General features: G+C 42.0%; 1 protein-coding gene across 4 annotated transcripts in view; it reads left to right on the plus strand.

The window, feature by feature from the left end:
* LOC129704064 (uncharacterized) overlaps positions 1 to 25,842 on the plus strand; it is a 231,227-nt gene that overhangs the window by 174,081 nt on the left and 31,304 nt on the right. For 2 of the 4 annotated variants that reach the window (XM_055646934.1, XM_055646937.1), the window contains exons 15-16: positions 3,691 to 3,771; positions 18,145 to 18,237. In XM_055646934.1, coding sequence (XP_055502909.1) covers positions 3,691 to 3,771; positions 18,145 to 18,237 — 174 coding nt within the window. The remainder of the gene's footprint in view (positions 1 to 3,690; positions 3,772 to 18,144; positions 18,238 to 25,842) is intronic. The other 2 variants (XM_055646936.1, XM_055646935.1) reach the window with 2 other exon arrangements.

Raw genomic sequence — 25,842 nt, forward strand, 5'->3', positions numbered from 1 at the left:
TATTTTCTCTGGAGTAAAGGAAGCTGTGAGGGGGTGACTAAATTAGATTTTAGAATTAGATACAGTACAAAGTGGCAACAGGCCCTTTGTCCCACTAACCAGTGATCACCCCGTACATTAGTTCTATCCTACACAGTCGGGACATTTTACTGTGGCCAATTAACCTACAAACCCACATGTCTTTACCATGTGGGAGGAAACAGCAGCATGCGGTCACAGGGAGATTGTAGAAACTCCATACAGACAGCACTCAAGGCCAGGGTCAAACCTGGGTCTCTTTTGCTGTAAAGCAGCAGCTTTACCACTGCACCACTGTGCTGCCCTAATACAGTGCCCTCCATAATGTTTGGGCCAAAAACCATCATTTATTGATTTGCCTCTGTATTCCACACTTTGAGATTTGCAATAGAAAAAAAATCACACATGGTTAAAGTGCACATTGTCAGATTTTAATAATGGCCATGTTTATACAGTTTGGTTTCACCATGTAGAAATTACAGCAATGTTTAAACATAATCCCCCCATTTCAGGGCACCATAATGTTTAGGACACAGCAATGTCATGTAAATGAAAGTAGTCTTGTTCAGTATTTTGTTGCATACCCTTTGCATGCAATGATTGAAGTCTACCTTGAGACCTGCAAACTCTTCTAAGGTGAATATTTGTTTGAGAATAGTGTACATTTTCTGAGAATTGTTCCAAAAGGTAAAGGTATGATTACAGTTCCCAAATTTAGAAGGACACTTGTCAAATGGATAAGAAATTGCTAGCTCCAATCTCCCACCTTCATCTAAATTATAATATTAATGGCATGAAAATGCTAGTGGTAAAAATAATTTTAATGATTCTTTTGCATCTGCCCTTACAACAATAAATCTTCAATAATCAAGTGGTGATCTAGCTTCTCCATAAAACTACACAAGCTACAAACATCATGTAAAAAAGCATCTGGGTAAAAAATACCTAACTCCCCCATAAATGCAAGCTTAGAACTGCAGAAAGAAATAAACGTATTTCCAATTTCAAAGTCTCTTGTTTCTTTGGAAGTTGGATCATTATTGTTTTTCCAACGCATCCACACTCTAGCCAGAGATAGACACATGCTGTTGGGATAACTCAGCGAATCTGGCAGCATCTCTGGAGAAAACGAATAGCAGACTTTTCAGGTCAGAACCTTTCTTCAGACTGGAGGTTGCCTGAGCTAACCCTGACCAGAGCATATAGGGTCTAAACGAGAGCACTTGCCTCTTTCCCCTTCAAGATTGTGGCAATTGTCTAACCACCTCCCCATCCACCAAATAACCAATTCAACCTATTTCCATTATCTCAACTATTGATTTCACCTCCACCCTGAACAACCCGCAGCCATTGATCACTGTCCTGGATCACGAACTTAGCTTCTCAATTACCTACCCTGACCCTAAATGCATGCCCAGCAGCCAACTGTTTCCCTAACTCATCTACCCAGCTCTACCTTCCAGGCTTCTCTCTTTCATGACTGTCCTGGACTTACCTGACATCTTTTGCATGCTCCACAAAGCATTAGAAAGATCACAAGCTTGTTCCACAGACAATACGGCCCCAGTCAGTGAACTCTAGTCAATGCATCAATGTAGAGTGAGGACTTAATCAATTTTAAATGGGGTGTTCCCATGTTCAGCAGTCAACTACACAACCATCATCTGAGAAGAGGACGGTTCAGCAAAATACCAGAGGTTAGGGGTCACCAAGAAACTATATTGTAGGATGAGCAAGCACACTCATGAGAATTGGGAGATTGAATGAGCAAATAAATTGCACTCAACCTTATACTGTTATACTAGCAGATAGAGTGACAGGCTTTATCTGTTAAGTGGGTTTTGCAGAATTATCAGGAATTTTTAAAATGGCTTTAAATTGCCTCCATTCTAATTATTAGTTTTCTAATTAATCTTACTTGCTGCTTTCTCTGAAAGTGCCAAAAGCATTTTGTATTAAATTACTGGCCAAACCCCTGACTATATTGTAGCGTGTGTTATGAAAGTGGAAGATATTCTGCAGAGATTTTCAAGATGCCAGACTTGGCAAAAAAATGTTGTGGTCCAGACTTGTAGTAATATTCTTCATAATAATGCTAAACGTGGCCAGCAAATTCTGATGCCCACAGGTGAGTATCCCAGATGGCTGTAACAATGATATGCCGATGCCTTTATTAGTAGAGCAAATATCAGTACTTTACAAGTCCGAAATACAAATAAAAGGGCTTTGCATATTTACTTTGTTGAACTATGCCTTCCCAGCTTCTGACGCTGGAAAAGAAATGATGTCAACCACAAACCAAGGTGCAGAGTTGGGTAAAAGTCCAGGGAGGATGGAGGTTAATGATATGCGTTGGGGCGAGTGGGGAGGAATAGTGGTCGGAAGAATAGGTGAGTCTGGAAGCATTATCAAAGTCAGGCAGAAGGGATCTCTAAGTGAGACCTGGATGAGGAATACTGCTGGGAAGCGGATAGAGAGAGATCTACACGCTGGAGATCTATGAGCTGGGGTAGTTGAATGTAGTCATTAAGGCTTGGGGTGCAGAGTGGATAGTCAGAGAACCAAACAATGGAGTTCTAGACCAGGGTCGGTCAGCAGTGAGGTCAAAGGGTGAGGTCATGAGAAAAATCAATTGGGGGGGGGGGGGCAAGGGAACAAAGGGATATTTGCAAGGATCCCAATGCGATAGGGAAATACGAAGAGCTGGTTGATTCAGGAGTGGCAGTTTGTTCTAATTTTCCTGGCAGTGCTCCAGAAGTGGCGTTGCATGGGGAATGCTATCATTCCCTTGCAAGACCAAATTGGAAATTGTGTCAGCGAGCAAGGGTAACACCAAGAGTGTCCATTTAAATTTTCAGCGTGATGCATAATGATCTACGAAATAAAACACTATTTCCAATTTAGTAATGCCAGCAAAAGCTATTCACAATCCATTTGTAGGATATATGTCGGTTTTTTTTCAATTTTAGAGAACACTGTGGGGCTTGAAAGAACAGTTGAAAATGTATGCTGTTAAAATAAGTTTGTTATTCTGTTTGAATGTTCTTATTTATCTTGCAGGTTTACAGATGAGGGCAATAATATGTCTGAAGCCTTCATGTTGGCTACATGCTACAATCTGCCTACTAATTCCCCAAATAGGAACGGTTTAAAACAATCCAACACTTCTGCTTTCCCCACCCACTTATGTCAGTGTGAAATAACTCATAAGAAACTCCCACATCATACTAATCCCTGACTCTCAGCAGGGGAGGAGTGTTAACCATCCGAATTTCACACCCCCAGATTGCATTGGAATGGCTTTGATTCCTTGATTCGTGGTTTTCTTGTTTTTAAAGCTTCCATGATGACATATTGCATTGTATAGCAGTGACATTAAGCAGCACCACGATCAAATTTGTTCCAATACTGAAGTTCAGAAAGGCAATTTACACTAATTACTGGTATTCCAGCCTTATGCTTGTTAAGCAGAGTGATAAGTCCAATAACCTTCCTTGTAGGTTATTTGACTTGTGAAATGTGAATGCATTAATGATGCTTGCAGTGCAGGGAAATTAATTGAGGAACAATAAATAAATTAATAATTTTCAGGTTCAAGACTTTAATGATAATCTTGAAATAATTTGCCCTTTCTAAAGAATATTTTATTTAATGATATCTCTTATGTTATAGGGAAATAATTTTGCATCGATATGGGATAATTTCAGAAAATGTACACAATTCAAGCGAGTGATGCCCAGAATAATTTCTCTGGTAATTCAATTTATTTTATTTAATGTTGACAAAACATGCATTGCATATTGTTTTCTAACACTGGTGTTCATATAATATTTTATCTAGCCCACTTGCCACAGACTATTCACACCGATTGTCATGTAGTCAATTTGAATAGTCAGGGTGAATAGTGATGAGCAACAAAAAATTATAAGCTGTAGGTTAATATCAGTACTTTAGATTTTTTTCAAAACCATTCATCTGCATGATATTAGTGATATATCGCAATGCAAACAGATGACTCCCTCATTAGATTGTCTTGCTGAGTCCTCCAACCGCATGGTAGTATGTATAGTTAGAGATTTGCAGAGCACTGAAGTTAATTAAAAGGCGAATGCATGAGCTACAATCTGTCCCACACAAGTACTGAGATTCAAAGACTCTGTGCGGGTAATGATGTAGTGAACAGTACCATTTCATGACAAATGAATGCATCAAGAAAACCAAATATCTTTGAATAGTATTTATTAGCCAACATATTGGTCAGCAGCAAGAAAAGCATACTTGACTTACAACACATTGTGGTCCAACACTTGCTGATCACGCCCAGAACCTAATGCATCTCGCAGAGTAGAATAAGCACTGGACATGTGTGTACAAAAGATATTGTGGAACCAGTGGAGAAACTCTAGTAAATGCCAGCTGGTGGGTCATGGTTTGTATGGATCAGGGACATGGTAGATGCCCATGAGAAAGGGGATAGAAGGGTCAGAGCTTCAGTTAATGGTGAAGGATTTATGTTTAAGTTTATTATTGTTATCCACTCCCTACACATTACAGTGAAAATCTTTGTTTTGCATGATTTCAAATCAAATCTGAAAATACTATACATAACTACAATCAAACCAAAATTAAGTACCATAAGTAGTTCGAAGCGAAAGATACACAGTGCAGGTGGGGAGGGAAGTAGCAGAGATGAATTTGTTGAGCCCCCCCCCCGCCAAAGATGTTGCAATGAGGTGGACAGTGCTACATTCAGACCAGGGAAGCAGGGACTCGTATAAGACCTGGACCAAGGGGAATTGATTGTAGTTATTGGCAAGTAAATACATTTTGGAGGATTTATCTTTTGATGGTTTGGCCACCAGTTTGGCCTGACCTGCTAATATCAGGGAATCCTATGAATGCTAGGTAGAAAAAGTGTCCCATTTGATGTAGAACTACACATTTTTTTAATGCAGGGGATATCACATTTGAAAGAGAGTTGAACTCTGAGACCAACTGTGCACCATGTAGATATAGAGAAAGTGGTCTTCCAGATTCAAACGGTGTGGGAGCACAGAAGGCCTCTCTGCTTCAGAGAATTTCAAGACAAGCTTGCCTACAATGTGCCATTGATAATGTGCCCTCAGCAAGGTACAGAGTCAGTGAAATGTAAATGACAGATTATATCAATCCTTTGATGTTGTGATACTTTATTATCATAATTCTCATTTGCTGAATTGATATGCTTCATAAATATTTTAACTGCTTCCTATAAGGCCTTTTTTTAGAGATGCAATGGAAACAGGCCCTTTGGCTCATCCAATCCATGCCGATCATTTGTTCACACTAGTTCTATGTTATTCTACTTTATTATTCACACCCTACACATTGGGCACAATTTTACAAAAGACAATTAATCTACAAACCCACACATCTTTGGGATGTGGGAAGGAACTGGAGCACTTGAAGGGAAACGCACGCAGTTATGGATAAAACTCGCAAACTACACAGACTGCATCCAAGGTCAGAATTGAACCCTGGTCACTGGTGCTGTGAGGCAGCAGCTATACTAGCTTGCTCTCTTTAATGGCACACTCCCCAGTGGTTGGAAGAGTGTTTTTAATAGTATCACTATTTGAGGGCTGACAGTTGCTAGTTTAAATGGCAGCAGTTACAAGATCTATGGAGCCATGCTGTGTTGGAAATGACAGGGAACAGTGTTATCTCTTTTTTTTTTTTTTTTTTTATTTTATTAGAAGTTAATACTGTACAAAACAGTACAGTGGAACCTAATTTTAGGTGCCAACTATGTAATACCGTAATCCATTCTATGTACGACCTCTAGTTTTATGTTATGAGAAGGAAGTAAGCAAGACAAGAAAAAGAAAACAATAGAAAGAGGAAAAAGTGGAACAATAGATGGTAGAGAGTAGAAAAACGTGAAGTGTGTATATAAAGAATAAAAAAGAAAGAGAGAAAGTGGAAAGTAAAAATAGAAGAGAAGGCCCCTTAAAAGAGAATTTTTCAAATCTGTATTCGGATATGTAGATCAGTGATCAGGGAACAGTGTTACATGGGTAAAACACAGCATACCTCTCTGGGAACATCACCATTGAAGATTGTGTTCATTATGATGCTTTTTAAAAATGGTGTTAATATGCCAGATGATGCTCTTTTAACTATTAAGATTGCCCACTCTGTATATGAACAGCAAGGTAGCAATGTACAGTGCATTCAGAAAGTATGCAGACCCCTTCACCTTTTCTGCATTTTGTTACATTACAGCCTTATTTAAAATGAATTAAATTCTTTTTTTTTATCAACAATCTACACACAATACCCCAGAATGAAGAAACAAAAATGGGTGTTTAGAATTTTTTGCAAAGTAATTAAAAAGAAATGTGAAATATCACATTTACATAAGTATTCAGACCCTTTGCTATGACACTCAAAATTGAGCTTAGGTTCATCCTGTTTTCATTGATTATCCTTGAGATGTTTCTACAACTTGATTGGAGTCCACCAGTGGTAAATTAAATTGATTGGACATGATTCGAAAGGCACACACCTGTCTATATAAGTGTCCCGCAGTTGACAGTGCATGTCAGAGTAAAAACCAAGCCATGAAGACGAAGGAATTGGCCATAGTCCTCCGAGACGGGATTGTGTTGAGATACAGATCTGGGGAAGGGTATAAAACAATGTCTGCAGCATTGCAGGTCCCGAAGAACACAGTGGCCTCTGAAATTCTAAAATGGAAGAACTTAAATGGAAGAACACCAGGACTCTTCATAGAGCTGGCCGCACGGCCAAACTGAGCAATCAGTGGAGAGAAGGGCCTTATCATGGTGGTGACGAAGAATCCAATGGTCACTCTGACAGAGCTCCAGAGTTCCTGTGTGATGGGAGAAACGTCCAGAAGGACAACTATATCTGCAGCACTCCACCAATCAGGCCTTTATGTTAGGGTGGCCAGACGGAAGCCACTCCTCAGTAAAAGGCACATAACAGCCCACTTGGAGTTTTCCAAAAGGCATGAGAAACAAGATTTTCGGGTCTGATGAAACTAAGATTGAATTATTGTGCTGAATGTCAAGCGTCACGTCTGGAGGAAACCAGGCACCACTTAGCACCTGGCCAATACCATATCTATGGTGAAGCATGTTGGTGGCAGCATCATACTGTGGGGATGTTTTTCAGCAGCAGGAGCTGGGAGACTAGTCAGGATTGAGGGAAAGATGAACATAGCAAAGTACAGAGAGATCCTTGATGGAAACCTGCTCCAGAGCGTTCTGGACCTCAGACTGGGGCGGAGATTCACCTTCCAACAGGACAACGACTCTAAGCACACAGCCAAGACAACACAGGAGTGGCTTCATGACAAGTCTTGAGTCGCCCAGCAGGAGCTAGGACTCGAACCCATTCGAACATCTCCGGAGGGACCTGAAAATAGCTGTGCATTGACGCTCCCCATCCAACCTGACAGAGCTTGAGAGGATCTGCAGAGAAGAATGGGAGAAATTACCCAAATACAGGTGTGCCAAGCTTGTAGCATCATGCCCAAGAAGACTTGAGGCTTTAATCGCTGTCAAAGGTGCCTCAACAAACTACTTAGTAAAGGGTCTGAAAACTTATGTAAATGTGAAATTTCAGTTATTTCTTTTATATTACTTTGCAAAATATTCTAAGCACCTGTTTTCATTTTTTTTAATTATGGGGTATTGTGTGTAGATTGATGATAAAAAAAATATATATATAATCAATTTTAGAATAAGGCTGTAACGTAACAAAATGTGGAAAAAGTGAAGGGGTCGGAATACTTTCTGAATGCATTGTAGATAACATTCTCAAAGATAACCAATATCCATCTACTAGTGTTTAATTCCTTTATGAGCTTAATATATTAAAGCTTAATCCGCCATAAAAAAGGGTTTGATTCTATGATTTAAAGCTTTTAAAGCAACACTTGTTTCTCCCTGAGAGCAGTTATGCTAAAGGTTCTATTTTAGCTCCATGAAATCAAAATTTTGTGGACTAGGGCATGAAAAGTGAGCTCAATAAAAGTGTTTAATTCCTTTATAGTCAGACATAATTCTGCCTAACTGTCTTCTTTTCATGTGTCTAGATACATTTTATCCTGAATGAGACATTGTCTTTCTGGATAAATCATTTGTCACAACGTCTTTGCTGCCAATTTACACTATAAACTTTTCACTCTTTATGGAAAAATTGGCTAGCTATTGAGATTGAATAAATCATCAATAACTCCTGAAAAGTATTCCATTAATTTCTTTCTCTCAAACTCTTTAACACACACACACACACACACACACACACACACACACACACACACACACACACACACACACACACACACACACACACACACACACACACACACACACACACACACACACACACACTGTCTAGAGGGGTTGAGGGCTTTGACCTCCTCACAGTTATCCGGTGCGATATGCTAGTCCAGCACTTGGGGCCACCACACACACACCAGTGGCTTGTTGGATAGAGGACACCACACACAAACCTGGGGTGCAAAAAATCGGGTTACGACCCACACACTCCACTTTGTCGGGACTTCCGCTGCCCCATATCAGACCAGCCTGCCCCTGGTCAGAATGTAAAACAGAACAGTACAGCGCAGGATTAGGCCCTTTGGCCCACAATGTCCATGTCAAACAAGTTGCTCATTGCCAATAGATATTACAGTCTCCAATTTTCATTCACTAATTCATGTATGTCTGAATTCTATATCCATTTCCAAATGGATAAGGCAGACCAATTTCCCTCCAGGGATGAATAAAGTTCTATCGTATCGAATCATATCATAAAATGCATTAGGATCCTGACAACAATGACCAGATCATAATTACCCTCTAAAAATATCTTAATGGGCAGATGTGAACATTTCTGACAATTCTAGTACAAATCATAGAATAAAATAACTAGAGAATAAAAAGCAACGTTTCTCTTTTGAAGAAAAAAGTTTTTTTAATTAAATTAATATAATTTTCAATGTCGAGGTTAGCACTGTAATGCCTTGATCCCAGCTACATATTCATAGAAACATAGAAAATAGGTGCAGGTGGAGGCTATTCGGCTCTTCGAGCCAGCACCGCCGTTCGTTGTGATCATGGCTGATCGTCCCAAATCAATAACCTGTGCCTGCTTTCTCCCCATATCCCTTGATTCCACTAGCCCCTGGAGCTCATCTAACTCTCTCTTAAACCCATCCAGTGATTTGGCCTCCACTGCCCTCTGTGACAGGGTATTCCACAAATTCACAATGCTCTGGGTGAAAAAAGTGTTTTCTCACCTCAGTCTTAAAAGGCCTCCCCTTTATTCTAAGATCAGGGTACAGGATCTGGAGAAATAGTATGAAAATGTTCTTATGGCTCCATTCCAACCTGTGTTACGATCATATGAGACTCTGATGAGAAAATGGGAGAAATGAGAAAACCACATTTCCTTTCTTTATTTAAATGTGCCCAACACATACATGTAATCATGAAGAAGGCAAACTACGCCTCTACTTTCATTGAAGTTTAAAGAGATTTGACACTCTCGAAAATGCTAACAAACTTCTAAATGGATTGTAGAAAGTATCCTGACTGGTTGCATCTTGGCCTGATATGGCAATTCCAAGAAGATGTAGAAAGTGTGTACTCAGCTCCATCCATCATGGGCACAACCCTCCTCACAATTGAAAGCTGTCTCAAGAGGTGGAATCCATCGTCAAAGCTCCCCATCATCTAGCCCATGTCCTTTTCTCACTGGTAACAATCAGTTGGAAGTAAAGAAGTCTGAAGTCCCCACCACCAAGTTCAGAAACAGCTAGTTTTCTAGAACCAATCTGCATAACCCTGATCCTTCCTCAGTAATGCATCTCCATGGACCACCTCTTGCACTACATTGAACATTTTTTTCTAATTGTGTTTCGTGCTTATGTCTTGTTTCTGCATGGTCTTTCTTTTCACTGTTTGGTATAATTTATTTATAATGCATGTTTTGTGTGTCTGAGTCTACATATGCCTGTGCTGCTGCTGCAAGCAAGATTTTCCATGTACCTGTACCTCACTATACTTGTGCATATGACATTAAACTTGGCCTGACACATTGAATTGTTGAAGAACACATGGTTCTTCAATTAATTTGAAACTGACACTTCCATTTTACTTTTATCGTTAACTTTGTATGACAACTATAATTATAACGGTATCAAATGCTGCCAGTTATTAAAATGGACAAAGGCATTCATTCACATAATGTTCTCCAAACGTCTTCAATACTGATGTTATATAACTTAATTCAAGTCAGCTAACTCTCTGTTAAGCCACTGACAGAGAAATGTCAAACAAATGCATTGAGCGCCCAACATTACTGCAGTCCATAATTTGTGGCATTTAAAATTGGATGAATGGATAATGGCAAAGGCCAGGCTAAAGATTCCTGGCTAAAGATTCCAGGCTAAAGATTTCATCAGTCTGAAGAAAGGTTCAACCTGAAACATCATCCATTCCTTCTTTCCAGAGATGCTGCCTGCCCCGCTGAGTTACTCCAGCATTTTGTGTCTACCTAAAGATTCCTGGTCTGTATTGAGGGCATGAGCCTCAGGGAAGGCAGTGGTTTTCTCAATATTGACTGATGAGAAACATTTAACACCATCTCTGACAACAATCCCATTGACCTCCTGGATGACAATGTAGTACAAAGATGGATGCAAGAAATGCTCCAAGAATACAAAATCATAACTGTTGATTTTACAAAAATGCACTCATGTCTGAGAGTGTTAGGGCCTCACATCCAAACTGGATAATTGAAAATCATGGTAACTCATTTTCAAATCTCTAAGTTCTCCCAGTCAATGAGAATCTTGGCCCATTCAATGTGTGTGAAAAAGACAAAAAAGATGCAAAATTAATGTTTGTGCTTCTTTCATACATTTTAAAATAATCACTGCCATCTTCTTCTTGCGTAGGGTGTGCACAACTTAATTGTAGGTCAACGTTCTATTTGTTCTTATTTGCTTGTGCACATCGGGTTGATGGCTTTAGTCGAAACAGGGTGGAGCATTGTGAAGGTTGCAATCCCCTGCCTCATCACTGCCATACTCATCCACATGTAAGACTCTGGTATGCAAATATTAAAGGCAGAAAATGAGCTAGGACTCCAGATAAACAAAAAACAAACTGTTGGAGGAAAATAGACACAAAGTGCTGGAGTAACTCAACAGGTCAAGCAGCATATCTGGAGAACATGGATAGGCCACGTTTTGGGTTAGGACCTTTCTCAGCTTCAGTAAATAAATCAGATAATACCATAAATATCAAGTCAAACGCAAGTCTAATGAGTAGAGTGAAGGGAAAGATACAGAGTGCAAGACAGTTCTTGGTGTTGTAGTACAACATTTCCACAAGCTTGTAGTACAAAGACATGGTCCAATGTTCACAATGTGTTGGAGGAGAATCAGACTGTATACTAGCTTATGGAAGGACCATTCAGAAGCCTGATAACAGAGGAGCAGAAGCTGTTCCTGTGTCTGGTGGTGCACACTATCAAAAAGGGTTAAGTGATGAAGACAGCTTTGACAAGCTTGTATTTCAATCCCTTGAGCATTGAGAGCTAAAATTATGATTGTTGGGGGATAAAAGAATGAGAGAAACAGAAAGACTTTAATTTCTTTAGCACCTCATAAGAGGCTCTTATGACTTCAGCAATGTGAAGAAGGGTCTTGACCTGAAAAGTCGCCCATCCATGGTCTCCAGAGATGCTACAGACAGAGTAACTCCACCATTGTGTCTTTTTTTGTAGTTCGTTGTTTCTAAATTGTTAGTGGAAATGCAGTTTGTTTATTGCTCCAGACTCCAGCAATAAGAATATTGAGTTAAGGTTTTAGGGGATCTATTGCAGAAGCTCTTTTACGCCTATTACAGCAACGATTACATTGATATCAGGACCAACAGGAAACTTAAGAAATGCAAGATTGCCCACAGTTTCATGCTGTTTAGAGCAACATGGAAAGACACAGTGAAATCAAATTCACACGGTTTCAGATTCAGATTCAGATTCAAAGATTCAGATTCAATTTTAATTGTCATTGTCAGTGTACAGTACAGAGACAACGAAATGCATTTAGCATCTCCCTTGAAGAGCGACATAGCAAACGATTTGAATAAAAAATAAGTAATAGGTATCCGGGGGGGAGGTGATTGGCAGTCACCGAGGTACGTTGTTTAGTAGAGTGACAATGCTGGACCTGCTGGTTGGAGAGACCTGTAGCGCCTCCCGGAAGGAGGACAAGTCCATGGGTTGGGGTGAGAGCAGTCCTTGGCGATGCTGAGCGCCCTCCCCAGACAACGCTTGCTTTGGACAGACTCAATGGAGGGGAGCGAGGAACCGGTGATGCGTTGGGCAATTTTCACCACCCTCTGCAGTGCCTTCCGGTCGGAGACCGAGCAGTTGCCATACCATACTGTGATGCAGTTGGTAAGGATGCTCTCGATGGTGCAGCGGTAGAAGTTCACCAGGATCTGAGGAGACAGATGGACCTTCTTCAGTCTCCTCAGGAAGAAGAGACGCTGATGAGCCTTCTTGATCAGAGTAGAGGTATTGTGGGTCCAAGAGAGGTCATCGGAGATGTTGACTCCCAGGAACCTGAAGCTAGAAACACGTTCCACCTTCCCGTTAATGTGGATGGGGGTGTGTGTGCCACCTCTGGACTTCCTGAAGTCTACAATGAGCTCCTTTACAATGCATTGGGAGACCAAAAAGACAATCAGCTATTCTCCCACTTTCTCTACACACAGCCCTGGTCACGCATTTCAATGGCAAAGGTCTAACATACCATTTTTAAAAAGGAAGACAAAAAAAACTGTACTTGTGTTTTTCATAGCCCAGGCCAAGTCACTGGAGCTATTGAACATTTCCAGTTTAGTTTATTTTATTTTAAAGATAAAGCATAGAAACAGGCCCTTCAGTCCACCGAGTCCACGCTGACTATCGATCACCCGTCCACACCAGTTCTACCTTCTTTCACTTTCTCATCCACTCCCTACCCATTGATGGCAAATTACAGAGGCCAATTAACCTACAAACCCGCACGCTTTTTGGGATGTGGGAGAAAACCGGAGTACGTAGAGGAAACCCACACAGTCACAAGGAGAACGTGGAAACTCTTTACAGACAGCACCCGAGGTAAGGATTGAACCCAGATCTCTGGTGCTGTGAGGCAGCAGCTCTACCGGCTGCGCCACCATTGCATATTCCAAACTAGGTAGTCGTACAGTGTAGGCTTTAAAAAAATAATAAATGTAATGTGAGCACATCCAATGATTATGATGGAAATCGCTGACAAATTTGATTAAAAAGAGAGGAAATTAATTTGATAACTGAGTACTAGAAGTAAAAGCCCTGTAATATTATATTCAGACAGTGGTAGTTTCTCAGTCATTGTACGTTAAAGATTTATTACTGCCAGATATCTTTCAATTGATTCTAAGTATACTAACTACTTGAAGCAAACTGTACAAAAAAAAGAATTTCAACCATTGGCAGTAAATCAGCAAAAGATTATGACTAGTATAGAGCCAGTCTGAGATCAAACTGTCATTCACCTTCACAGTCTTATTAAGATTTCAACGCAATTATTTTTTATGTTACTATTATAACCTCCTCTTTGCAACAAACACATGATGTAAAGTGATTGGATTTGCCTGAGTGTAGCCAATTGTGGGAATTCAGATTTATTGCCCTTTATTGCATTGCCCTTTAAATATCTTGCTGCAGGCTCTTTTGTAACGACTTGTCCACAATAATAAAAAGGGCAATTTTCAGCCTTCAAGGACCAAATTTCCATCCAGGAAATGTGTAGTTAGCAACTGGAAATCGGAAAATCTTACCTCAGGCAATTTTCAGATGTCTATCAATGGATAAACAAGTCCAAAAAGCATAAAACAGAAAGAAAGCTACTGGGCATAACATATAAGAGATGAAAGGTTATGATACAACTACAAAGCATTGGTTAGGCCACAGGAGGATATTGTGTTGAGTCATAGGGATATACATTGTGGAAGCAAGTCCTTCAGCCCAACATGCCCACACCGACCAACACGTTCCATCTACACTACTCAAACCTGCATGCTATTTGGCCCATATCCCTCTAATCCTATCCCATCCATGTAGCTGTCTAAATGTTTCTTAAACATTGCGATAGTGCCTGCCTCAACTACCTCCTCTCGCCCCCCAATGATGACCCTTTTCCCCGTCTCCAACGCACCCCCTCCTCGTGGAACCCCCCTCGTAAAGACCCGGCTCTGGAACTCCTTATCCAGAACTTCCGCCGCGACGTCAACCGCCTCAACTTCTCCATTCCCCTTTCTCACTCCAATCTCTCCCCCTCTGAACGCACTGCCATTGAATCACTCTGCAAAAACACAGATTGGGTCATCAAACCAGCCGACAAGGGTGGTGCCGTGGTAGTGTGGCGCGCCAATCTCTACAAAGCTGAGGCCACGTGCCAACTCTCGGACACCTCCTCCTACTTACCCTTGGACCATGACCCCACTGACGAGCACCAGGCCACCATATCTAGCACCATCACCGACTTTGTCAATTCCCACGCCCTGCCCGACCAAGCTTCCAACCTCATCGTTCCCCAGCCCCGCACGGCCCGTGTTTACCTTCTCCCCAAAATCAACAAACCCGGCTCTCCTGGCAGACCCATTGTCTCTGCCTGTTCGTGCCCCACCGAACTCATCTCCACACACCTTGACTCCATCCTATCCCCCTTGGTCAAACCCCTTCCCACCTATGTTCTAAACACCTCAGACACTCTCCGCCGCCTCCACGCATTCCACTCTCTAGGCCCCCACCCCCTCAACTTCACCATGGATGTCCAGTCACTCTACACCTCCATCCCCCACCAGGATGGCCTCAAAGCCCTCCGGTTCTTCCTCGACCAGAGGAGCAACCTATACCCAGCCACTGAGACTCTTCTCCGCCTAGCGGAGTTGGTCCTCACCCTCAACAACTTTACATTTGACTCCTCCCATTTCCTCCAAACACATGGCGTGGGTATGGGCACACGCATGGGCCCCAGCTACACCTGCCTCTTTGTCGGGTACGTTGAACAATCCTTGTTCAATACGTACCAGGGCCCCATCCCCGACCTCTACCTCCGTTACATTGACGACTGCTTTGGGGCCACCTCCTGCACCTACACACAACTGACTGACTTCATCCACTTCACCACCAACTTCCATCCGGCACTCCAATACACCTGGACCATTTCCGACACTTCCCTACCACTAGCCGGCAAATACAACACATAATCCTCCACCATTTCCGCCACCTCCAACGTGACCCCACCACTCGCCACATCTTCCCATCTCCCCCCATGTCTGCCTTCCGCAAAGACCGCTCCCTCCGCAACTCCCTTGTCAATTCTTCCCTTCCCTCCCGTACCACCCCCTCCCCGGGCACTTTCCGTTGCAACCGCAAGAAATGCAACACCTGTCCCTTCACCTCCCCCCTCGACTCCATTCAAGGTCCCAAGCAGTCGTTCCAGGTGCGACAAAGGTTCACCTGTATCTCCTCCAACCTCATCTACTGCATCCGCTGCTCTGGATGTCAGCTGATTTACATCGGGGAGACTAAGCGGCGGTTGGGCGATCGTTTCGCCGAACACCTCCGCTCAGTCCACAATAACCTACCTGAACTCCCGGTGGCTCAGCACTTCTACTGCCCCTCCCATTCCCAATCCGACCTCTCTGTCCTGGGTCTCCTCCATTGCCAGAGTGAGCAACACCGGAAATTGGAGGAACAGCACCTCATATTCCCCCTGGGCAGCTTGCATCCTGATGGCATGAATGTTGAATTCTCCCAATTTTGCTAGCCCTTGCTGTCTCCTCCCCTTCCTTAACCCTCGAGCTGTCCCCTCCCATCAGTCTGAGGAAGGGTTTCGGCCCGAAACGTCACCTATTTTCTTCGCTCCATAGATACCGCTGCACCCGCTGAGTTTCTCCAGCAATTTTGGGTGCCTCCTCTGGCCGCTCGTTCCCTACACCCACCACGCTTTGTGTAAGGTTCACCTTAAACCTATGTCCTCTGGTTCTCGATTACACTACTGTGGGCAAGAGACTGTGGGTTTACCTGATCTATTTCCTCTCATGATTTTGTACACCTCTATAAGATTACCCATCATCCTCCTGTGCACCAAGGAATAAAGTCCTAGGCTGCTCAACCTCCTCCAGTAGCTTAGGCCCTCGAGTCCTGACAACATCCTTGTAAATCTCTCTTTCCCCTTTCTAGATAGACAACATCCTTCCAATAACATAGTACCCAAAACTGAACACAATACTCTAAATGTGGCCTCACAAACTTTATACATATCTGCAACATGACTTCCCAACTTCTATACTCAATATTCTGACTGATGAAGGCCAATGTGCCAAAAGCCTTTTTGATCACCCTATGTACATGTGACATCGCTTTCAAGGAACGATGTACCTGTACTTCTAGATCCTTCTGCTCTACCACACTCCCCGGACCCCTACCATTCACAGAAAAGGTCTTGCCCATGTTAGATTTCCATACATGAAGTACATTTCTGGTTGCCACACTGTAGGAAGGATGTGAAGGGCACTGAGGAGAGTGCAGAAGAGATCCACCAGAATGTTAACTGAATTGGATCATTACAATTATGAAGAGAGACTGGACGGTTTCAGGTTGGGTTTGTTTTGCTTGGAGCAGAGGAGGTTGCAAAAGAGCCTGATAGAATTATGAAGAGCATAGATAGAGTGGATGGTAAGAAATAATTCCCCATAGCATATGTTTAAGGTAAAGAATAAAAAAAATTAGAGGGGATATCTGAAAGTAATTTTTGAGCAAGATTGGAATCTAGGTTGGAATCTGAGTGGGTGGTGGAGGCAAGTATCCCCACAACATATGTATCTGTATTAGTATCTGGGCAAGCACTTGAATTGCCAATACCTGGAAGCTTGTTAAATGGAATTAGTACAGATAGGTACTTTATGGACATTATGGCAGACAGGCCTGTTTCCATTTCTCCCCCTCCCCTTTCTGCCCCCCCCCCCCCCCCCCAACTCTCCTCTTTTCTCTCACCCCCTCCTTTCTCCCCTCCCCTAAACCCTGGCTGACTGTGACTGGTTTCTCCCCTCCCACCACACCTTCCACCTACATTCCTTGCTCCAGCTTCACAATTTGCAACTCCGCCATCCTTGAGCTTCATAATCGTAATTATTTATCCTTTTGGCGCACACCTGTTTTTTTTTCTTTACCTGGCCTTTGTCCGACAATCTGCCTATCAAAAATAACCCTTGCATATGTTCACCTATTACCGGCCATGTCTTGTCTTGTCCCTCCACTCTTCCATCTTTCTTTCCCAGCCTCCCTGAGGAAGGGTCCTGACCCGAAACATCATCTGTCTATTTTCTCCAGAGATGCTGCCTGATCTGCTGAGTTACTCTGGCATTTTAGGTTTTGCTTTGATAAACCAGCATCTACAGTTGCTTGCTGCTACGGTGCTGTATGAGTCTTTGACTCTCTGGATGCACGAGTTCACTCCAATTGTAGGACTCTGATTAAAATGCTCTTGTGGTGTTTACAGACTCGATCCATGTCCACCAAGTATTAAGAAGTCTCCCACAAAATGTGCAAGTGAACTTAGTTTTTTGGAAGAGGTCCAAGAATAGCAAAGGTACTCTTTTGAGGCTTCCAAAAGTAAGCAGTCTGTCCAAAATCACTTCAGGATCAGGACTGACGTGCCTGCAAACTGGTCCCAATACAGATCTGACCATAGTAGCCTGCTGCATCAGTGGAGAGTCCCCCAGATTCTGCCTTTGGTGAGGTGAAGTATTGAGCTCACTCAGTACCATAGCTTTCTCAGAGGCACGATAAAAATAACCCAAACCCCAACATCTCTTTTGGATCTTGAGCCAGAACCATTGGGTGATAGTGCAGTTTCTCCTGCCTGTATTCTCCTATTTCTAAGATCACCTGCAAAAATGCTCCATTCATTTTCTTTTCTCAATCAAGATGTGCAGATATATTATTCTCCTTCTGAATGATAGTACCTGTGATTTTCATCGTTTTCATTATTCCTTATTACAGAATCGCTGTCTGTCCATTATTGAACACTTCACAGCCAATCTCGTATGGAAAGATGAAGCCAAACTGATCAGTGAGCCAACTCTTCCTGTTCAGGTACCTGATCCGCGGGAAAATAGATATTCATGAGAAACTACATTTGTGTTCCAATTGTTTAGGCATGCATATCCTAATATTGCCCACAGATAGAAAGCATACCCAAAGTGTTAGCTATAATCACATTGGAGGGTGAAAATATAGGGCTTGATTGTGAAGTTATTCTAAAGTTGCAGTCTACCTGAACTCATAAATTCATGTCATAGGCCATTCAGCCCATCGAGTCTACTCCATCATTCAATCATGGCTCATCTATCTCTCCCTCTCAACCACATTCTCCTGCCTTTTCCCCATAACCCATGACTTCCTTAAGATGCAGATTTTGATAAAGTTATTGAAGAATGCTCAGGGGAGCGACTGAATAAATTGAAGGCAGTTTAGCATTAAAAAAACTTAACTGAAAACTTTGCTTAAATTGAATGGAGTCACGGACACTGAAATGAACATTGCTGAGCAGCGTTCCTGTTTTTACTTTAGTTTATTATTTAGTTACATTTATTATTGTACCAAGGTACAGCAAAAAGCTTTTTGCTGCGCGCTATACAGTTAATGAAAAGACTATACATGATTACATTCAAGCCATGCACAGTGCACAGATACAGGAAAATACCCTATAATTTAGTGCAAGATAAAATCCAATAAAGTCCAATTAAAGATAATCCAAGAGTCTCCAATGAGGTAGATGGGAGGTCAGAACTGCAGTCCGGCTGAGGAGAAGACGATTCAATTGCCCGATAACAGCTGGTTTGAAAACATCTCTGAATCTGAAGGTATGCATTTTCAAACTTCTGTACCTCTTGCATAATAGAAGAGGGAGAAGAGGGAGTGAGCAGGGTGAGACTAGTTGTGGCCTTGCTGAGGCAACGTGAAGTATAGATGAAGTCAATGGAAGCGAGGTTGGTTTACTTGATGGTCCTGGCTACGTCCACAACTCTCTGCAATTTCTTGCAGTCTTATATGGAGCTGTTCCGAAACCATATTGCTTTCAACCATCTCTACTTCAGCGCCATCAATGTATGTATATGGTTGTGTGTATTGCTTCTCTTCCTGAAGTCAGTTACAATCTCCTTTGTCTTGCTGACATTGAGGGAGAGGTTGGTGTCTTGGCACCAAGTTATGAGGTTCTCAATCTCCTTCCTGTATTCCATCTCATCATTATTTGATATCTGGCCCACTACAGTGGTGTCGTCTGCAAACTTATAAATTGAATTGGATTGGTATTTAGCTGCACAGTCCTGAGTGTATACGGAGTATAGTAGGGGGCAGAGAACACACCTATTTGTCACCTATACTTACTGATTGTGGTCTGTTGTTCGGGAAGTCAAGAATCCAACATGGCTTAACATGACTCCAATTACTCCACAATTTGCTAATCAAAACCCGCCATCACCTGTATTCTCCCATCACTTGCCACGAATTGTTCTGCCTCCACCTCTTCTTTTCAGTTTTCTCCCCTCAGCCGCTATCAGTCTGAAGAAGGGTCTCCCCTGAAACGCCATTTGTCCATTCTCTCCACATTTGTTGCCTGACCTGCTGAGTTCCTGCAACACTTTTTTTATTTTGCACACCATACTTCCTTCTTGTAGAGAATGATTTGTTAAATGTGCTGAAGATTAAGTAGATGTGTTTTTTGCAAGGGAGAAACATTTGCTCTTCAAGATTAGACAATTATATGTTTGGTTTTAATAATAAATTAATAACTTTTATAAATTTTAAAAAAATGTTCATTTTTGCTAATAGGAAATACTTGGTTTGTTTCTGAGTTTAGTTTTGAGATACAGCGTGGAAACCGGCTCTTCGGCCCACTATGTCCACGTCTAACGTTGATCTCTCATTCACCGTAGTTCTGTGTTATCCCACTTTCTCATCCATTCCATACACACTAAGGGAAATTTCCAGGGACCAATTAACCTGCGAACCCACATGTCATTGGGATATGGGAGGAAACCAGAGCACCTGGAGGAAATCCATGCGGTCACAGGGAGAACAGGCAAACGCCACACGTTCAACAGCCAAGATCAGGATCACCCCCGGGTTTCTGGTGCATTGAGGCAGCAGCTCCACCAGCAGTGCTACTGTGCTGGCCTGTGAAGTTATTTCTGCAAAATAACCTTACTAATTAAACAATGAATTGCACTTGGGCAGAGGTCAGCAGCGGCCTCTGCAGTCTGTCCGCGTTTTATTATTTTCTGTCTATGTTTTTATGTAGTTTTTGTTATTTTTTGTTGGGTGTGTGTGTGGGGGGGGGGGGGTGGGGGGAAACTTTTTAAATCTCTCCCTGCACGGGAGACCCGACCTTTTCTCGTCGGGTTTCCGTTATCGTTGGGGCTGCAACGAGGAGCGGCCTCCAACAGGAAGAGACCGGGGACTCTGGTGCCGACGACTCACCGTCGCCGTCGCGGGGCTGGCCGAGTCCGGAGCGTGGTGGAGCGGTGGAGGAGCGCTGCTGCTGCTGCTGCTGCGGCCCGACCGGAGAGTCGGAGGCTTCAACGGCAGGTCTGTGGACGGCGGCACCGGGAGCCCGCGGGTCCCTGGAGGGAGACCGCTTTTCAGGGCTCTCGCAACGGCGACTTCTCCCGCCCGAGTTGCGGGGTCGAAGAGCTCCTGGAGCGGGGCCTACATCACCGCCCCGCGCGGCTTGGAATGGCCGCGGGACTCTGCGAGCGCACGCCGGGGGCTCTAACATCAAGAACCCGGTGTGCGACCTCGCACCACCCGGCGTGGCTTTAATGGCCACGGGACAATCGCCATCGCCAGCCGGGGGCTTTGACTTTGACTCTGACATCGGGGGGGGGGGGGGGAGAGTGCAGTGGAGAGATAAGTTTATTTGGCCTTCCATCACAGCAATGTGATGGATGTTTATGTAAATTATGTTGTGTCTTGGGTCTATGTGTCTGTAATGTATGGCTGCAGAAACGGCATTTCGTTTGGACCTCAAGGGGTCCAAATGACAATTAAATGTATCTTGTATCTTGTACTTTACAAAAAATTGAAAAATAAAGAATTTTGCATGATATGATCCCAACACATTTAATGCAATTTCAATTATTTCTACTCAAAATCAATAATACACTTCCTGCAGCGTATTGTATTCTTCATGCCTGTGCATAATCAAGAGCACTGTCTGCACCACACTTGTTTTAGAAAAGTCTTCACCTTCTCCCTTGCGGAAAAAAAAATCCAGTTTTTAGTAAGCTTGATGATAAGGCAGTCAGCAATGTCTGTGTGGTGCAAAAAAAATTAAATCGTTTTACAATGTCATGTTTCATTTTGAATGAAAAATATATGAATCTCACCCTTCAGAAATGAATTCTAAAAATAGGTTATTGTGTATTTGTTACGTTAAATAATTTGCCTCTCTCAATCTATTAAATGCTACCTATGATATGAAGAATAGACATCAGTAGGATTCCGCGAGTTCAGATTTATTCAGCCTATCCGTTGCACTGTCAAAATGGGAATCCTGGTGTGATAACATTTGTGTTTGAATCCAGGATTAGATTGTTTTTGATTTGTTTTATGGCAAGGTTCAGCTTCAAACATTGCAAAGCTAATATTAAAGCTACTTACATGTGGTTTTATCACTGCAATCATCTGTCACATTGACCCTCTTCACCTCTCTATCTCCAACTTCCTATGAAGTTTAATGTAAGCACAAGGTACAACATTTAATTTCAGTGAATCACGTTTACAGCCTTGTGGACTCGGCATTGCGTTAAGCAATTTTATAGCAGAACATTCAAATTATTTTTGTTTCTTTATTTGTCATATTGCCTTCTGCAATGATGTTTGGCCAATTTCTCCCGAGTGCAAATTAAATATTGGGAAGCCAGACACTTCGAAATGTGAAGGTTCATTTATACCTCTCGCCTGTCATCACTGGTAACTTCCTCATGAATCTAAGCCGTACATCTTTCATTCCCTTGATATAATTTCCATATTGTATATATTAAAGATGGTGTCTGTTCAGTCAAGTCCTTTTTATTGTATTTGTCTGATGTCACCGTCCAGTGAAGGCTCAACTTCAATGCAGATTCTTTGGATTGATTGGCCTGCTTTATAAATTGTCATTTTTAATATTTTCAATTGTAACCCATTAGCACCACTCAAAATATATTTATTTTACCCTTGTCTCTTGTAAAATCCTTGTTCCCTTTGATTAACCTTTAGCAGCCACCTCTGCCCTGGTTCTGGAATGTTCTCCTTTACCTTGACTGCCTCCCTCTCCTCTCTAAACTGCATGCCCTCCACTCCTCCCCTCCCCCCCCAATTAAAATGCACTCTTTCAATCAAACCATTGCTGTTTTTTTCACTCAAGGTCTATTTCTGGATCAATTTTAAGATTAAAGAGCAATATTATTTCACTCACTACCTCTCGATACTTAACCAACTTTTCTCACTTTTCTTTTTATGATTATATCAACGAGCAACCACCCTTTACATGTCTAATTTCAATGGTATTTATTTTCCCAGGTTCTACTTCCTAAATGTAATATTTCACATATTCCTTTGATTTACATTGAAAAAGCTTCACAACAGGTTGAAGGGTGCAGAGGTTATAGGTCCCACCTTTACATGTGAGACATTGCAATAGAACAGAGGAGGCAGTGGAGTGTGGTATATTAATAAATCACATTGGTATATGAATACCAATTGATTAATAAATCACATTGGTAAATTATTAGTCAATTGGTATTCATATTGTTTTACACTTATGAACATGCAGAACCTGTACACTTAAAGCAATTTTTCTCCGCTTTATTTTCATTTTGTCTGGCCATTCCCCTTATAATTAGGAGCAGATCAGTCATCAGCCAACTTCAGACTAACTTTCTTGTTTGTTTAGAGTAATTAATCCATGTCCTCCTTTCCTGATGGCCAAGATGAAGTGGAAAATAGCATCCCTTTTATTGAATCAGAGCAAGGACAAAAATCCCCTACTCTGGACCTGAGATATAACAGTCTTCCTACTTTGCATAAGAAGAAAAGGTTAGGTTCTGTTTAATTAGTTGTAGTTGGTAATCAGCGAAATAAACTCTGAAGTTTGTTGTAAGCAATCCCGTTGTCTCATCTTGCTAAGCTGATGGGGCATCTAAGCTCTTTATTTCCTTGTCAGTAAACAACCGCCTGTAATCTACACAAACAGTTATTTGTTTTCTTGTGTCTTTCACTGTTCATTGCAAGGATCACACTGTTGCTTAATTGGTTATGTGCTTTTTTTTAAACAAGGGGAGGAGAAATTCATGAATTGTTAAAGAGATTTAACTCTAATTAAATCTCTTCAATCTGATCGGATGTGTGTTGCTAGTTTCCAACAAAAAGGATTAATGTGCTCTCCACTGTTCAGATCACAACATCAGAAACCAAAAATAACAGGGAGGGAATGTGAAACGCAGATTGTTATAATTTATCAAGATTATCATATTTGATAATGGTATAACTTTTTCTCCAGGTTGAAACGATAATCAGGTGTTAATGTGCAGGCTGGAAATTATTGTTTGAGATAGTATCAGACAGATGTTGAAAGCATTTATATCAAATTACTTTGTTAACTACCTTCAGCATTGATGTTTATTTGTTTTCAATTACCTGGCAATACCTATGTTAAAATAGAACTATGCAACATTTAATATAGAAGGTATAAGCCAAAATAATAGCACGAAATGGATATTCCAGTTTCATATTCCTACTGGTTAGGGACATGCTAGCAGTGTAAATCAACTGAGAAGTCAATCCATTTCCACAGAAATGTAGTATTCATGTTCCCCGAATCCCCAGGAATCTCTTTAATGAAAGTTAAAAATCACTGCAACCAATGGGAACATAATATGAACTAAAGATTTAATTTATTAAAATTAACTAATCAAGGAATTTACAGGGTGATTAACAGAGGCACAATGCAAGGCACATCTTTGGTAGGAAACCTCTCTCTTTCCCTCATGTCAACCATCGGTCTCCTTTTCACACAACTATTTTATCCCACTTTCCCATCCATTCCTTATTTATTTTTGTTTAGTTTATTGTCACATGTACCGAGGTACAGTGACAAGAATTTTATTACGTGCTCTCCAGTCAGTGGAAAAATTATACATGATTACAATCGAGCCGTCCACAGTGTATAAGGTGAAGGGAATAAGGTTTATTGTAAGATAAAGTTCAGTAAAGTCCAATTAAATATAGTCTGAGGGTCTCCAATGAGGTATATGGTAGCTCAGAACTGCTCTCTAGTTATTGATCAGATGGTTCAGTTGGCTGATAATAGCTGGGAATATATTGTCCCTGAATCTGGAGGTGTGCGCTTTCACACTTCTGTACCTCTTGCCCGATGTGAGAGGGGAGAAGAGGGAGCGTCCAGGGTGTGACTCATCCTTGATTATGGTGGCGGCCTTGCTGAGAGCGTGAAATGCAGGAGTCAATGGAAGGAAGGTTGGTTTGTACGGTGTTCTTCAATTCCTTGCAGCCTTAGTTGGAACTGTTCCCAAACCATACAATATTGCATCCCAATAACATGCACAGGGAGGCAATTTACAGAGGCCAATTAAACTACAAACCCACACTTGTTTGGGATGTGGGAGGAAACTGGAGCACCCGAACGAAACCCACAAGGTCACAGGAAGAACATGCAAATTCTACACAGTTTCGGGGTCAGGATCGAACCCAGGTCTCTGGCGCTGCGAGGCAGCAACTTTACCAGCTGTGCCACTGTGATGCTTAGCTCCAACCTTGGGTGGGTTGTTAATCAGGGTTCTGACTTACACCCCATATTAATAGTGGGGAATTTTTCATTTTTACTTTGTTAGTAGGTTGGGATTGAGGTGACCATTCTGTTATATTAAGGATTGAGGTTGCTCCCATTCTGCTGGATACAGAGGTGGCTGATGCGGCTGATGAGGCCAATGCAGAAACCGCAATCACTTCCACAGATGAAGCAGGAGGTGCCAAACAGGATGGGCAGGCAACGAGACCACTGAAGTTCAGGTGACCCTGGTACTGTTGTACGGTCACTGGAGAATGAACTGTTTCCCATTAGTTCTGAAGATTAGTTTTGCTCCCACATGGACACCCCCAGTTCACTCCATGGAGAGTCTAGTGTTAGAGCATAGCAGACCACTAACCACAATTTAAGGGCATCCACAAAAATTCCAGAGTTGCTCGGGATGTGAGGTGCCGTGCTCTTTATCCTGTTTACACGCTGTGGTTCCAATGCAGAGTCTCAAGGCTCTCAGTACCATCCCAGGTTTGCAGGGTAATTGGCTTTGGTAAATTGTAAAATTGTCCCTAGTATGTTGGATAGTGTTAGTGTATGGGATGATGACTGTTCGGCACGTACCCGGTGGGCTGAAGGGCTTGTTTCCATGTGTAGCTCTAAAGTCTAAAGACCAAAATTTAAGTGCATCTTCTCCAATATGAGTGATGTTGGGCTGCATATTCTGAGGAGTGGAAGAGAAAGTTTCATATTTCAAGGACACTTTGAATCTTTTTGCTTACATGACTTGGTGATCACTTTCTGTGACAGAGCTCAGCGTAAGGTGACTGTACTCAGATACTCAAATACTCAGCATTTTGAGACACCCATGTAGGTAGTCCAGGTCTCAGAGATACAGC

Source organism: Leucoraja erinacea, chromosome 15 (genome assembly GCF_028641065.1).
Source record: "Leucoraja erinacea ecotype New England chromosome 15, Leri_hhj_1, whole genome shotgun sequence".
NCBI classification, from domain to species: domain Eukaryota; kingdom Metazoa; phylum Chordata; class Chondrichthyes; order Rajiformes; family Rajidae; genus Leucoraja; species Leucoraja erinaceus.